At 35.3% G+C, this 14,439-nt stretch overlaps 4 protein-coding genes across 5 annotated transcripts; 2 read left to right on the forward strand and 2 right to left on the reverse strand.

The window, feature by feature from the left end:
• Window position 1: 1 nt before the first annotated feature.
• LOC108146794 (GDP-Man:Man(3)GlcNAc(2)-PP-Dol alpha-1,2-mannosyltransferase) lies at window positions 2-1,989 on the reverse strand. The gene is made up of 5 exons (XM_017272963.1): window positions 1,883-1,989; window positions 1,637-1,829; window positions 935-1,393; window positions 202-875; window positions 2-145 (listed from the first exon to the last, which is right to left on the reverse strand). The coding sequence occupies exons 1-5, from the start codon at window positions 1,894-1,896 to the stop codon at window positions 64-66; spliced, it is 1,422 nt and encodes a 473-aa protein (XP_017128452.1). The 5' UTR covers window positions 1,897-1,989; the 3' UTR covers window positions 2-63.
• Window positions 1,990-2,463: 474 nt separating this feature from the next.
• LOC108146968 (MAM domain-containing glycosylphosphatidylinositol anchor protein 2) lies at window positions 2,464-7,956 on the forward strand. The gene is made up of 8 exons (XM_017273225.2): window positions 2,464-2,670; window positions 3,836-3,902; window positions 4,048-4,374; window positions 4,439-4,708; window positions 4,773-4,870; window positions 4,948-5,250; window positions 5,306-5,476; window positions 5,541-7,956. The coding sequence occupies exons 1-8, from the start codon at window positions 2,668-2,670 to the stop codon at window positions 5,703-5,705; spliced, it is 1,404 nt and encodes a 467-aa protein (XP_017128714.1). The 5' UTR covers window positions 2,464-2,667; the 3' UTR covers window positions 5,706-7,956.
• Window positions 7,957-8,093: 137 nt separating this feature from the next.
• LOC108146627 lies at window positions 8,094-10,513 on the reverse strand. 2 transcript variants are annotated; one of them, XM_017272672.2, is made up of 6 exons: window positions 10,465-10,513; window positions 9,350-9,623; window positions 9,004-9,291; window positions 8,816-8,943; window positions 8,355-8,750; window positions 8,094-8,298 (listed from the first exon to the last, which is right to left on the reverse strand). In XM_017272672.2, the coding sequence occupies exons 2-6, from the start codon at window positions 9,607-9,609 to the stop codon at window positions 8,153-8,155; spliced, it is 1,218 nt and encodes a 405-aa protein (XP_017128161.1). In that variant the 5' UTR covers window positions 9,610-9,623; window positions 10,465-10,513; the 3' UTR covers window positions 8,094-8,152. The 2 variants fall into 2 exon arrangements, with proteins under 2 accessions (XP_017128161.1, XP_041564321.1); XM_041708387.1 differs by lacking the exon at window positions 10,465-10,513 and adding an exon at window positions 10,301-10,414.
• A 246-nt stretch (window positions 10,514-10,759) lies between these two features.
• On the forward strand, window positions 10,760-14,404 carry LOC108146610 (membrane-bound transcription factor site-1 protease). Its single transcript, XM_017272657.2, has 6 exons — window positions 10,760-10,985; window positions 11,268-11,807; window positions 11,866-12,718; window positions 12,789-13,528; window positions 13,585-14,146; window positions 14,202-14,404. Exons 1-6 carry the CDS (start codon window positions 10,827-10,829, stop codon window positions 14,387-14,389), a joined length of 3,042 nt encoding a protein of 1,013 aa, XP_017128146.1. The 5' UTR covers window positions 10,760-10,826; the 3' UTR covers window positions 14,390-14,404.
• Window positions 14,405-14,439: the final 35 nt, after the last annotated feature.

A 14,439-nucleotide genomic window follows, 5' to 3' on the forward strand; every position in this document is an offset into this window, starting at 1 on the left:
ATTTTCTATTAAGTAAGCAGATAATTTATTCTTTTCTAAATAGGTTTTTAACAAAAAATCTTCCTAAGAATTTGAAAATAGTGTCGAAATAGCTCGCAAAAAGTTTTTTTCGAACTCCTGCTCAGAAAACCTTTCCACCGAAGCTCTGAAACCGATACAAACTTGATAAATGTGTACTAATTAAAGAAAGGTTTCACTTACCTTGCTGCATTTCGAATTCCGTTCATTTCATCGTTGTTAACAATGATATGTAGTATGTTTTCTGCGTATTCAACTGCGTCAATGGCAAGGAATCCGTTTTGGCTTCCCTCGGAGGTTTCGACAATGTCAAGCAAAGGGCCTCCGGACTTGTGAGCCACCATTATGAGGCCAGCGGCCATACAATCAACGATTCCGATCCCGAAATGCTCGTTCCACATGGTGTGTATGCCAATGTTAGCGTTTTGGTATAATTTAAGCAGGTCATCGTAGGGCACATTCACATTGAATTGGACATTGTTTTCGAGCGACAAATGCTTGGTCAAGTCCTGCATGTTCTTCAAACGTTCATAGTCCTCTTCGTGTCGACAGGAACCCACAATGACCAGCTTTATTCTGTTCCAAAGAGCCTCGTCCTGGGCCAGAAGAGTCCTCAGTTCGTACATGGCTTGCAACTGGAGTGGGTGATCTTTCTCCGGACGAAATTGGCCCACTGATAGAATGACGAACTCCTCGCCCTTCCCCGTGTGCTTGAGATTTTTGAGGTGGCTGACCTCGCACGGAGGATACACCAGGTGAGTCTTGAAAGGCACTTGCCACAGTTGCAGTATATGATCCTCAGTCCACGAGGAGTTCACCATAACCGTCTCGGCGCAGCAGCCCACCCACTTGTACATCTACAAAATAGGGATTTGTATGTTAAATTGTGTATACTGCTAGTTCTTCTACGACTCACCCTTGAGAATAGTCGGTAGTAGGTCAGTTTAGTCCAAGTCAAGAACGGATTCCTCGCCACATATTTCTTGTTGTTGTGGGACATCTTTCGCTGCTGAACCCTCAACAACATATCGGAGCTGATGACCGGATAGTGCACATATCCGCCCACTCTGGACTTGGCCAAGTAGCGGAACAGAGGAAACGTGAAGGCGTATCCCATGGTGTCGATGAAGATGTCCGGCGGAAACTTGCACAGTGCTTCCAGACCCAAGACCATCGATCCAATACTCTGACCCAGCAAAGTAAAGTACGGATAGTTCTTGGCCTCGATCCAATGGCGTTGTTTCAGGAACACGAACTTCACATTGTCACTATCCACGTCAATGTTGAAGACATTCTTGGCCTTTTGCAATATGGCATTGGGAGAGGCGTCTATGTCACCTGTGTAAATGACCACCTTTGCGTTCTGATACTTCTTCTGTAAGTAATGGAATTTAAATTAAATTAAATATAAACTTATAAAAATGCTGCTTTCCTAACAATATGTTGTAATGACTAGATGAAGATGGAGAGTAAACATATCTGATTACTAACTTTAATAAGCAATATTTTGAAATATGTACATATGACAGTTTGGCGGTAAGAGTCATCTGATCATCGATTAGAACTTTTGGAGACACGTATGTGCGGATGTTTTAATGTTTTTTCAAATATGTATTACCTGCAGCGCTTTTACGGCGCACCATAGAACACGTTCACCCCCGCCACCCGCATTGCAGTACGGGTGGAAAATGCCAACGTTAATGCAGTTTTCCGAAGATGTGTGCAACTTCTTTTTCCGGCTTAGCAACCATTGCCTCAGGGAAATAAATGAAAATACTGCCGCAAGAACAAGCGATAACAACACCCAGAGACTGTGAATAAAATACATTAATAAATTGGACAATTTAAAGGTAAGTATCCGTACAGTAACACAATCATTGCCGATTTCTTTTCAACGGTTCATTATTATTACACGTAAATAAAAAATATTGCATTATCTCGATTTAGGGATGGGCGATATTAACTCTCTCAATAAAAACCGATATCCGCGCCGCGATAAGAGTATTGTAAAAGTAAAATCTATCGATAACGTTTTTTAAATTTAAATTTTTCTGTATACGTTAGGATTTATTTGTAAGATTGATTTTCTGAAGTTTATGTACTGTTTATTTTTATTAATAGTGTACCGTTTTACCATTAACATAATTAAAATTTGTTGAAATTTTAAACTAATTTTTATTTACCAAAAAAGGAATTAAAGAAACAATTTTTTTAGTTCATTAGAATTTTTGTTAAGAAATCAATTGCTGATTTATGTTAATAAGCTAAGCAAACTCAAAAAAATCCAGAAATATAAATTTCATATAATTTTTTTTTTAGAGTTAGATAAAATTAATCTTCGATGCCGGAGTATGTCTTGTGATACTGCTTTGCATTAAAAGCTCGAGAAAGCTCCTGGCATAAAATAATGTTGGACTGAGCGCATGCGCTCACTTAATGGAACTTTTAAGGATAAATACAATTATACTCGCCAGTCTTAAATTCGAGACTATTTTATAAGAAACACGAAAAAATGTTAATAATCTGACAAACAAATTGGTGTTATGTTCAAGTGAATAGGGCCTTTTTAACAAGTCAACAAATAACCAAAAACTGTTTTATTAAAAGAGAGAAAACCGAAATAAGTTCATACCATACATACATATAAAAATGGTAAGGATGAAAATGGGTGCCTGCATTATTACAGAGGTGATAAAATTAATGAAGAGTGAAAAAAAAGTTTTTCCTGCGTACAAAAAAATGATTGTATGCTTGATTAACCAGTATAACTACTGTCATTAGTGGAATCATGGCACTTTATACTTCAGTTCATATACATACATTATGTATGTGGGTGTATATAACTAGATGTCTATATATACAGACTTACTTATGTATTCGTGATTAATTTGAAAAGATTATACTGCAGAACAAACATAGTTTGGAGTCGAGAGATAATAATGAAATAAAGATATAATGGTAATCTTAAACGGTTTACGTATTGATTAGTTTCTTTTTATGTATGTGTATAAAATAGAGATGTACCTTGGAAAGCATTTATGTACATATATAAATATATTTTAAATTACATACCGTCGACTGCCCAAACTCGAATATTTATCAGTTGTCTCGGTTTTAATTTTTTTTGACCAACATTAAGGCAATTTTCTCGAAAAACTTTATAATATTCAAATTTTTAAAAACGCCAAAGAGATGAACAAGCATTTTTAGTGTTTCTTAATAATGATCCCAATATAATCAAAAGAGCAGTTTTGATCAAAATGAAATAATTTTAGAACTAAGACTATGTAAAAGGCAGAGACGTTTCTGAGCATATAGATTGCATGCGTTCTTTATTAACACAAACACTCAAGAAGATCTAGTCATCACCGTCTTTCTATTAAAAAAAGCTTGAGTAATGGAATTGACACTAAGGATCTTACACCTTAGCAGATCAAACAGTTATCACCTAGCAGATCAAATAGTTATCAAATGTGGGCCACGCCTTCTTCCTCCCTAAAATCATTTATCATTTATTTAATGCGGAGTTATTTAGTTGTGGTTGTCTGTACCTACAAACAAGTCTTTAGAAAACACTTTTCGGAAATCAAAGCTTTTCTTTGCTTTTATGATTGTTTTAAGGTTCTAGAATCTAGATAGTCAAAGCTGTTGATAAAAAAAAACCTGGTAACTTTGCTTTGGACTAAGATCATAATCTCACAAATTAAGATCTTGTTATCCTGGCAAAGCAAAAATTGATATCATTAGTTCTAATAGTGATGAAATATTTGTTAATACATTAAATCTATAATTTTTCAATACCCTTTGTATATTTCAGAATAACTATACAAGAAGATACTGGCCGATTGTACTGTACTTATTTTCGCTATCACTTTCCTTTATCGGTAAGTTAGTTATACTTGAGCTCATTAAAATAAAATGAAACACATATTGTTATTACTTGGCGATGTACCTTGAAATCTTTTCTTAATAGAAATCTTGACTCGATAAATTGAAAAAGTAACCTCGTTATTTATGTACCTTTTTCAGATGGCTCTTTTATATTGCCAGAAAATGACCCTCCCACCACGGCGCCAAAATTCTTATCGCGGGGTCACTTGTACAAGGTCATCGTCGGGGAGACCATCGAGTTGCCCTGCAAAGTACAAAACCTCGGGTCTTTTGTGCTTTTGTGGCGGAAGGGTTCCTCCGTCCTTACAGCCGGACATTTGAAAATAACCAGGGATCAACGCTTTAAGATAGTGGGAGACTATAACTTGCAGATTAATGGAGTGAAGACTCAAGACGCCGGCGATTATATATGCCAGCTGGGAGATCAGGAAAATCGCGACCAAGTTCACACAGTAGAAATTTTGGGTAATTCATAATAATAAATAATGTTTGTATTCTTATATCTATTTTATTTAATATATATTCTTAGTCCCGCCGACGTTGAGGGCCCTTCCACACAATGGGCAAGTGACTGCTCGTAAGGGCAGCACTGTCACCCTGGAGTGCAAGGCATCTGGGAACCCGGTGCCCACAATATTCTGGTTCAAGAAAGATGTGTTTTCCGGGCCAACTCACTTGTCGGATAGCTCAACACTTATATTGGAAAATGTGGACAGACATCACGCCGGAACTTATCAGTGTTCCGCCGATAATGGGGTAAAGGATCGGGTATCGATGGACATACAGCTGACCATACTCTGTAAGTACCCCTTTTAAGAGAAATATATATGTATTTAAATTAACCTTTATTAAAAATATATCAGCTCCCCCGGAAATAACCGTGGAAAAGTCCTGGGTCCATGCATCCGAAGGATACGATGTGGAGCTTGTTTGCATTGTTCACGGAGATGTCAACTCAGAAGTAAGGGCAAAAGTTTGACTAACTACTAATTAATTAATTAATATTAATTTAACACTTCATTTTTATTCAACTTTAAGATGCTGTGGTATCAAAACTCTTTTCTGCTCGATGCCACCGATCGGCGATCTATGTATCCACGAGATGATAGATACAGTCTCATAATTCGCAACTTCCAGCCAACAGATTTCGGCAATTATAGCTGTGTGGCCGATAATGCTTTGGGAAGAACAAAGAAATATATAGAAGTATCTGGCAGACCAGGACCTGCAGATTTTATTTCCCCAGCCTTAAGTGGATACTTAGATCATTACAACTTGACGTGGACTATCGAGTCTATACCTCCGCTGGATGAGATTAAGCTCTTGTACCGACGTCTTTTGGTAATGATATTTATAATTGTTTTTAATAAGTAGTGTCATTAAAATACCATTTTAGATGAATGAGACCTATCAGCATCCTGGTAAATGGCATGAATATCACATCAAGCCAACGCCAATAAGAACAGATGGATCACACTTCTTGATGTCGTATCTGGTGAAAAACTTGGAGCACAATGCTGTCTACGAAGCGATTGTTCAGGCTAAAAACAAATATGGATGGAACGAGGTTAGTGACTGTTTGCTTAACAAAATATAGTGTCTCTCTTAATCGATCTGAAAATGCTTTTTAGATCAGCGATATTCACCAGTTTTATACGCGAAATCATGATCTTCTTCTTGACATCGATATGGAATATAAAATGGGCATTTCAAGCAATATTAGAACATCACCAACTGTCTATGGAATAGTTCTATCTATAATTATGTTAGTATTCTATCCCATCATTAGTGTTTAAGATGAAACGAGTAGGGTTTATTTGCAAATATAATTTAAATGGTGCCTTACTAAAACTTTAGCAAATAATTAAATTTACATGTATGTACATTAAGAAACCGTATAAATGTATTGAAATCTCAATAGAATACTTCTCTCAATAGAATATAAACGAACGTACTTCCGCAATGGCTAAGGATATACAGAGGATCTTTAAAGTCATCATTTTTTATCACTACAGAAAAGAAAATATAAAAAATAAGTTCACTTAATGTGTTTCAGAGAACACTAAGCAAATACATAAAATCAGCATTTAAGTTTATGCTGTCAGGATAATTTTTGTTTATTCATGCTAATCCAACTTGATGTAAGCCTTAGGACTGTTTATATACTCGGGTAAAGAATCTGAGCAAAAAATGTTAGCCTCAGTGTCCCGATCCATGAACTGAGTACAGGATAATATCATAATTACTCTCAAACAGATCTAATAAACCAGCCCGAACGAAATTAGCTGATAATGATAAGGAATATTAACATCATACCATAAAGTGTCCGAATTGGGCGATAAAATTAGGAAATACTTATCTGAATACGATCGGCAAAGAAACGCTCGAATTAAAATTACGAAAAATGACTTCGTATATTTGCACAAAAGATATATGTAAATAAGCACAAATATTCTCGATACATCTTCTGATTGACGGTAAAAATGTTGAGAGTCAGATTAAAACATTTACCACGTTTATACGATGCATATCCCCATAGCCCTTAAATTTTGTATAATTTTCGGTATGACTCTATGTTTTGAATTAAATAGGAAAACAAAAGGGCAATAAGGTCGAAATCAAAGAGTTTGTTTTGTACTTTATAATTAGTTACAAAATTGTTATTCCCCCAGAGTGGAGAGAAATTTTTTAACATATCGCGATAGGGTATTATACTGTACTTATATCCACAATCGTATAAGCGTAGTAACTGTTGAAATAATAAAAAATCTTCTTTAATGAGTATTTAGAAATTAGAAAGTATGGTTATCAAATTCTATACAGTTGCACCATAGGTATTCTTTCTAATTCATGTCCGATTTGTGACCACGATCTTGTGGCACATTCACATTAACCAGTTCACTTTAAATTTGAAAAAACAATTTTATTATTTTATTTTGAAAGGACAGATATAAAATGCTTTATATGAACTGGTATTCTTTCTCTCATTCTGGGTAGTAAAAACATACAGAAGGAAACTATTCGACTACATAATAGATAAGCATTAACATTCAAAGCTGAAAAAAAGCTTAGCAATTCCATATAAAAACTTAAACGAATACAGTATATACCCTCCTGTAATCATAAAATACATAAATACATATTGCAATATCGTTCAACGACTGTAGATACGTTATCATAATAGGTATACCAATGAATATAAAAATCATTTATAAAATAAATACATAGAACTTTAAATAATTAGGTGAAAATAATTATCGGTCAGGAAGATAAACTTCCTCAGTTTCTTGTTCCGATCAATGTAATAGAATTATTTGTTTTCGTTATAAATAATTTAAATCTTGTCAATGAATTCATGTACATAAACACATGCAAACGTGTTATCTTCTTTAAGGGTAAAACAATTTACAAACATACATTGCACTAACATTCAAATTGTGTTGTTAAATAAGACCAAAGATTAAGTTAAATTATTTATTTTCAGTTTTTATCTTATTTATCTTATTTTTCTTGGTTTTATAGTTTTTTATAGTTTTAAGCTGTCATTTAGAGTGTTCTTTTTACGTTGTACGAAATCTTTCTATCTTAAACGAATAATATAATCCATATTATTAATAGAAATATCCTTAGATACATAATCAAACAATAACATATTAATAGACTTAAAAACAAAAAATTAAAAAAAATGTATGATACAACATAAATCTTTTAAACCGGGATAACATGAAAGTAGTAATAATATTAATAATTCTCTTGTAAGTTTGTACTTACGTATGTCCCTATACATATGTATGTAATTATGTGTGCGCAATATCCGTTAAATTGGATCGTATTATGGACGTAATAATAAAAATGAAGTATCTTTTATTTTAACAATAAGTGTTCTTAGTCATAAGAAATAGAAAATATCTCATTAGTGCTATAATTTCGATAAAAAAAGATTTACTTTACTGTAAGCGTGTAAGATTTACCTATTAATAATGTATGGCATTATACATAACAAACTTACAAAGCACGAATAAATCATTTTACTAGTAGATTAACATACTTATTTTTAAAAATGGTTTCATTTTTATTTTAAGGTGTGCTATTTTTGGTCAAATATTTAATTTTATCCCCCAGATTGTAATAAAACATTGAAGTTATCAAATACTTATATATGTATTTTCGTCTAATTGAGATAAGTAAAATGTATAATTTTTGTGTCTTATTATTTTTACTTTAGTTTTAAATTAGTTGAAACTTAGTCAAGTGGGGCTCCGTCAGGGGAGGTTGATAGAATCGAGGGCTGAGGACTCATTTGAGTGACGGTTGTCGGTCTGATAGACAGTAATTGAATGGCTTCTAGAAGCCCATCCTGACTGGTTGAAGCCATGGGCCAATTTCCATCTGCAGAATATAAATAGAATATAAAAAAAGCAAATGAATATGGTTTTAATATATACCAGAATTATGTGAAGTATATCGTTCAGAACTGGACATTTTGTAGCAAGAGGCCTTCAGCGTGTTCATTGGCATTATCCTGGTTTGATTCCATGTCACTGTGTTTCTGTCAGTCTTTGAGGCTTCCCAAGGCATTGACCACCTCCTCATCTGACTTTCGGGATCGGTGGAGATTCCATCTATTACCTCCCCGGCAGCAGCTTCGGACCAACGACGCTGACCATTCAGCGGAAACAAGGGGAAACTTAAGGACGATTTGACGTTCCGGTGGAAAGGAATCTTCATGGACAGCAATTGTCCGGGGTTTGGCAAGGGACCGCGTGTGTGTTCGAAAATGGCTTGCATAGGATTGGCATCGCAGAAACTTAACTGAGGTGAAGGGCCTCGCGGTTGTTCAGCTTTAAGTAAGATAAAATACTTCTTTATATTATATTTAAAAAATGGGGTAGGTAACTAGCATTACCTGATTCAGAAATTCCTGTGGCAATTTGGCGTTGATCGGTTAGTGAGTTTCCTCTGGATGAATCCATTTTTGTGCTTGGTCCACATAAATTGGGCGATGGAGTTTGAGATCGTTGATCATGTTGGTTGCTTAAGAGAGATTGATGTGTTATACATTAAAGAGTAAATAATTTTGTAATCATGACTTACCGTTGTTTCATAACACTGCAGTCTTGTTCGTGGGGAAAACCCACTGGGGATTGGCAAACAAAGCAACAAGTTAAGGATGAAAATGCATCGTAGCTGGCTGCACAGAACTGGTGCTGAATATTGATAACAGCCTGTGCATTTTCTAGTACAATTAGTTCGTTGTGCTCTCGGAATCGTTTTTGTTCCAGTTCGGCATTGGAGGACTGATCCATGGACGATATGGTAACGAAATCCTGTAGCAAAGCCAACATGTGTGTCTTGACGGTTCCCGTTGCCACAGTTGTTGCTCTACGGGCAGATAAAATTAAATTTATAAAGATATTTTGGGTAAGCCAATTGTACATACCTTGCCAAATCGTTCCATGAATTTGTTAAATAAGATGTGGTATAATTATTGAACAATGGTTTCTCGCTCAAAGACCACTGCTCCAAAACGGCTATAGAATGGGCCAATTTCGAGCCGGCAGTACATAAGTTATTCAAAGCGCTCAAGTAATTTATCCAAGCAGCAGAGCATTCACTCAAAGCTGTTTTGGCCGATATTGAGGAATTACTTCCACTGCTGGAAGTAGCCGAATGTCCCGAATTGTTGCACAGCTCCTCCATTTTAGAGACTTAATCTGTAAGAGTTAAGGTTTTCCAGAAAATGTTAATAAATGTTTTTATAATTATCATACACTTGATAATTGTTTAAATTAAATATTTTAACCTTCTACAAATTATTTAGTTTTGTATATACTTCTTATTAGTATGCGGTGAAAAAGGTAGCAAGTCGACGCTTTTATACACTTTATTTGGTCATTCTGTAGTTTTGAAAGATTTCATTAAAACATGTTCGTTGCAGGATAAATAGGTAACTATGGTATTGAATAGTTAAGTAACTTGACTAAAAAGATGTATCAAATTATCTATCCATGTTTTTAGTTAAGCAAGAAATTTAGTAGTGTTTAGTTTTATATTTTAATTAAGATTTAATTTAATTTAGTGTTGGTGTTCATTTGATAACAGTGTATGGGCTTTTACTATAAAACTACTGCACATTATTTGGACTTATAATTGAATTACAATTACAGCTTTGATCTAGAAAAACTTAAGGCAGTCTCGAATTCGTTTGTAAAGTTTGTATCAATAAAAACTGTAAAAATAATGTTTTAATAGTAGTCTATAACTTGATAAGCTTTATCAGCTATAAGGTGTATACACGTAAATGTTTGATACATAAACATATATGTATTTAATAGCGACTTAAATAATAAATAGAGTCTAAATAGCTTTTGTGTCATCAAAATTGTTTTACACTCTGAAAGGGTACAAAAACTCTTTCTGATTTCTCCTGGTCGACATTTTTATTTATTTCACTTCAAGGCAGCCAATCCCTTATTGGGTTTTTTACGGCGGAAACCAGCTGACATGTAGTCCTTTCTATTAATTTTAGTTTTTCACACTTTACTCAAAACTTACTTAAACAATTTTGCCGGACGAGACGCAGTATGACCAAAACACGTTTGTGCTAAAATGATTAGAAATGCAATTTTAAAATCTTTAAGTGTAAATCAATTTTCTTAAAAAATTTTAAAATGTATTATAGTAAAAGTATCGTACTTATTTTATTTGTATTAATAACTTATTTTATTCAAAATAGACTTTTAAATACACCTTAGTTTGTTCTTACTCAGTATCTATCTTATTTATATTTATTGGATTTTAAGTTTTACAGTTTACGGTCACATCAAACAGCTGATAATGGTTTGTTTATTTGTTTTCCTTCAGAAGCGGAGCCTGTTGAACTTTTTCATTGAATTTAATCAATTTTACAAAGTTAAATGAATGTGCTTACTATTCTTTTTATTATAAGTGCAATTTGCGGTCTTGACTCCTTTAAAACAGCCATCGTTCCCAATGAGTTTATTGTTCATTTCCGATTCAAGTACTTTGCGCCGGTTCGAGAATCCTATATCGCAGCAAAACTACTTGGTTCAAACGTAAGTAATAAAGAAATAAAAACAATTTCTATATAAAAATCAATTTGCGTTTAAGATAAAATGATAGCTTAATAACATATATATATATATATATATATCTGAAAGGTACATTTATGTCTGTTATACTTTCGTATAATGAATTTATTGCCTCTAACAGATACTTTTGTATCTGAAAGTTACGTTTGTTTTGGAAAGATATGAAAAAAACATTTAAACTCTTAAACTACAATCTGAAAAATTATATTATATTTTAATAATATTACTAAAATATTTTATTTCTAGAAAACAAACTGGAAAATTATTCCACGTACAAATTTAGCTTGGCAATATCCTAGCGATTTCGATGTCCTAAGAGTTTTGGCCGAAGACAAAACAGCGGCAAAGCATATTATAGAAAGGGTTAAATCTCACCCATCGGTGAAGGCAGTAGTCCCCCAACGAAGTGTACGACGGATCCTGAACTATAACCCGTACAGCAACTACACCAATATAAAACGTAATCCAAAGGGAGTTTTGAGGAATAGTAACTCAAATAACGATAGACACCGACAATTGTGCTCGGTCCTGCATGCCAATGTCCTTTGGAAACTGGGTATCACAGGCGAAGGAGTCAAAGTGGCTATTTTCGACACTGGTCTGACCAAAAATCATCCACACTTTCGAAACGTAAAGGAACGAACGAATTGGACAAATGAAAAGTCACTGGACGACAAAGTAAGTCATGGCACCTTCGTCGCCGGGGTAATCGCATCCTCCAGAGAATGCCTGGGCTTTGCTCCTGACGCTGATCTTTTCATATTCAAAGTCTTCACGAACTCTCAGGTGAGTAATCCGGTGGATCTTTGTAAATGAAAAATGTAATAAGTATCTGCTTTTTCAGGTCTCTTACACTTCCTGGTTCTTGGATGCCTTTAACTACGCGATATACAGGAAAATAAACATACTCAACCTCAGCATTGGTGGCCCTGACTTCATGGACTCGCCGTTCGTTGAAAAGGTTTTGGAACTGTCTGCCAACAATGTCATAATGATATCGGCAGCCGGAAACGATGGTCCCCTTTATGGAACGCTGAACAATCCCGGCGACCAAAGCGATGTGATTGGCGTGGGCGGTATTCAGTTCGATGACAAAATCGCCAAGTTTAGTTCACGAGGAATGACCACCTGGGAACTTCCTCTGGGCTATGGGAGATTGGGACTCGATATAGTCACCTACGGCAGTCAAGTGGAAGGAAGTGATGTGCGCAAGGGCTGTAGACGTCTCTCCGGAACTTCCGTCTCCTCTCCAGTTGTTGCAGGCGTAGCAGCACTGCTCATAAGTGGGGCTTATCAAAAAATCGATGTGATAAATCCAGCTTCCCTGAAGCAGGTGCTCATTGAAGGTGCCGAAAAGCTTCCGCACTATAACATGTTCGAGCAGGGAGCGGGAAAACTAAACCTGTTAAGGAGTATGCAGCTTCTGCTGTCTTATAAGCCGAAGATAAGCCTTATTCCAACTTTCCTCGATTCTACTTTAAACTATATGTGGCCGTATAGCTCTCAGCCCTTGTATTATGGAAGCTCAGTGGCTATTGCAAACGTTACAATACTCAATGGCATTTCGGTTACCAGTCATATCGTTGGCACACCAAAATGGATTCCGGATCTCGATCATCATGGTCAACTACTTCAAATATCAACACAATTCTCCCCTATCTTATGGCCGTGGACCGGATGGATGGCTGTATTCACAGGTAAGTTTTTGGCCTCAAAACACAATGCTGCTACTTAACTTCTTTATTCAAAATTGTGATTATTTTTCAGCTGTTAAAAAATCTGGAGAAAACTTTGAAGGAGTTTGTAAGGGAAGTATTACTTTAGTTGTGGAAAGTTTTAAAGAGTCAGCGAACGAAACTCACTTAACAGAAGTCGAGTTTCCGCTAACAATAAAAGTTACGCAAAAACCTCCAAGAAACAAAAGGATACTGTGGGACCAGTACCATAGCTTAAGGTATCCACCGCGATACATACCACGTGATGATCTGAAAGTTAAATTGGATCCTCTGGACTGGAGGGCAGACCATATACACACAAACTTCAAAGACATGTATACACATTTACGAAATGTTGGCTACTATATTGATGTTCTGCGGGAACCTTTCACCTGCTTTAACGCCTCAGATTATGGCGCATTATTGATTGTCGACCCTGAGAAAGAGTTTGCCGACGAAGAAATAAACGCTCTAAAAGAATATGTTTATAATAAGGGTCTGAATGTTGTTGTGTTCGGAGATTGGTACAACACAACGGTGATGAAGAAAATAAAGTTCTTTGACGAAAACACCCGGCAATGGTGGACACCTGACACTGGCGGCGCCAATATTCCCGCCTTGAATGATTTGCTGAAGCCATTTGGAATCGCTTTTGGCGATTTTGTCGGAGAGGGACACTTTAAGCTGGGCGACCATTCAATGTACTACGCAAGTGGCGCTGCACTTATTAAATTTCCAATGAATCCAGGAGATATCTTAGTAGGAACAAAGCTAAACGATCAAGGACTTTCGGTATACTAACTTTTAATATATTTAATTCACATGAAATACAAATTTATATTTTCCAGATAATTAATTCTAAGACACCCAACAAAGAGGCCAAGATAGATGTGCCCATTTTCGGCATGTTTCAAACCAAGGCCAACAGTATTGAAAGTGACGAGGAAATCATGAGCAATGCAGAAAGCAATTTGGTTGAGATCATACCCACAGACTACGTGGCAATTAAAAACAGGGTCTTGCTATTACGAAAAAAGGAGCAAAGTATAAATTTCGCCAATATCAATAATTATCAAACTAATAGTGAAGGACGAATAGCCGTATATGGAGACTCTAATTGTCTGGATTCAACGCATCTGGAGAAGGCCTGCTACTGGCTATTGATCACATTCTTAGATTTTGCCATAAACTCACACAAATCTAGCTTACTGCAGAACCTAAATCGAATATCGGAATTTCACAAACAAAAAAGAGCCCCTTTACCTCTTAGGATATCAACTAAAAACTCAAAACCAGGATCCCAAAACAATATCTGTGAAAAATTTGACTGGCTTATCGCAACGAAACGTAACGACATCGTTGAAGAGAAAGAATCTTCTATTCTGGAAGCGGTTACAATAGACAGTGAAGGTATGCAAAAATATTTAATATTTTGTCCAAACATTAACGTTTATTATTATTTCAGAAAATGAGATCAATGTTATTCAAAAATTGCTGGATGTGGAAATCACAAAATTGTCCCAAAACAATGACTATTTTACAGGCAGCCAAGAGACCGATAGTTTAAGAACTCCGATTATATTTATGATTAGTTTGAGCTTAATTGTTATTATATTATTTGTTTTATTCATAAAGCGTCGATTTATTTTGTAAATAAATATAATGTTTTCTAAAATGTTTACCAATTTTTTTGAACTAAAGAG

Source organism: Drosophila elegans, unplaced genomic scaffold (genome assembly GCF_018152505.1).
Source record: "Drosophila elegans isolate 14027-0461.03 unplaced genomic scaffold, ASM1815250v1 contig_208, whole genome shotgun sequence".
Classification (NCBI taxonomy): Eukaryota; Metazoa; Arthropoda; class Insecta; order Diptera; family Drosophilidae; genus Drosophila; species Drosophila elegans.

Bases quoted from the DNA above. Each gene is read 5' to 3' on its own strand.
- LOC108146968 (XM_017273225.2), top strand. The intron at 4,375-4,438 runs GTAATTCATAAT...ATATATTCTTAG, and splicing joins TCACACAGTAGAAATTTTGG to TCCCGCCGACGTTGAGGGCC. The intron at 4,709-4,772 runs GTAAGTACCCCT...AAAATATATCAG, and splicing joins CATACAGCTGACCATACTCT to CTCCCCCGGAAATAACCGTG.
- LOC108146627 (XM_017272672.2), bottom strand. From the start codon at position 9,609: ATGGAGGAGCTGTGCAACAATTCGGGACATTCGGCTACTTCCAGCAGT. The intron at 8,751-8,815 runs GTAATGCTAGTT...TCTTACTTAAAG, and splicing joins CACAGGAATTTCTGAATCAG to CTGAACAACCGCGAGGCCCT. The intron at 8,299-8,354 runs GTATATATTAAA...TATATTCTGCAG, and splicing joins ATATACTTCACATAATTCTG to ATGGAAATTGGCCCATGGCT.
- LOC108146794 (XM_017272963.1), bottom strand. The intron at 876-934 runs GTGAGTCGTAGA...CCTATTTTGTAG, and splicing joins ACTACCGACTATTCTCAAGG to ATGTACAAGTGGGTGGGCTG. The intron at 146-201 runs GTAAGTGAAACC...TATCGGTTTCAG, and splicing joins GGAATTCGAAATGCAGCAAG to AGCTTCGGTGGAAAGGTTTT.
- LOC108146610 (XM_017272657.2), top strand. From the start codon at position 10,827: ATGAATGTGCTTACTATTCTTTTTATTATAAGTGCAATTTGCGGTCTT. The intron at 10,986-11,267 runs GTAAGTAATAAA...TTTTATTTCTAG, and splicing joins CAAAACTACTTGGTTCAAAC to AAAACAAACTGGAAAATTAT. The intron at 14,147-14,201 runs GTATGCAAAAAT...TTATTATTTCAG, and splicing joins GGTTACAATAGACAGTGAAG to AAAATGAGATCAATGTTATT.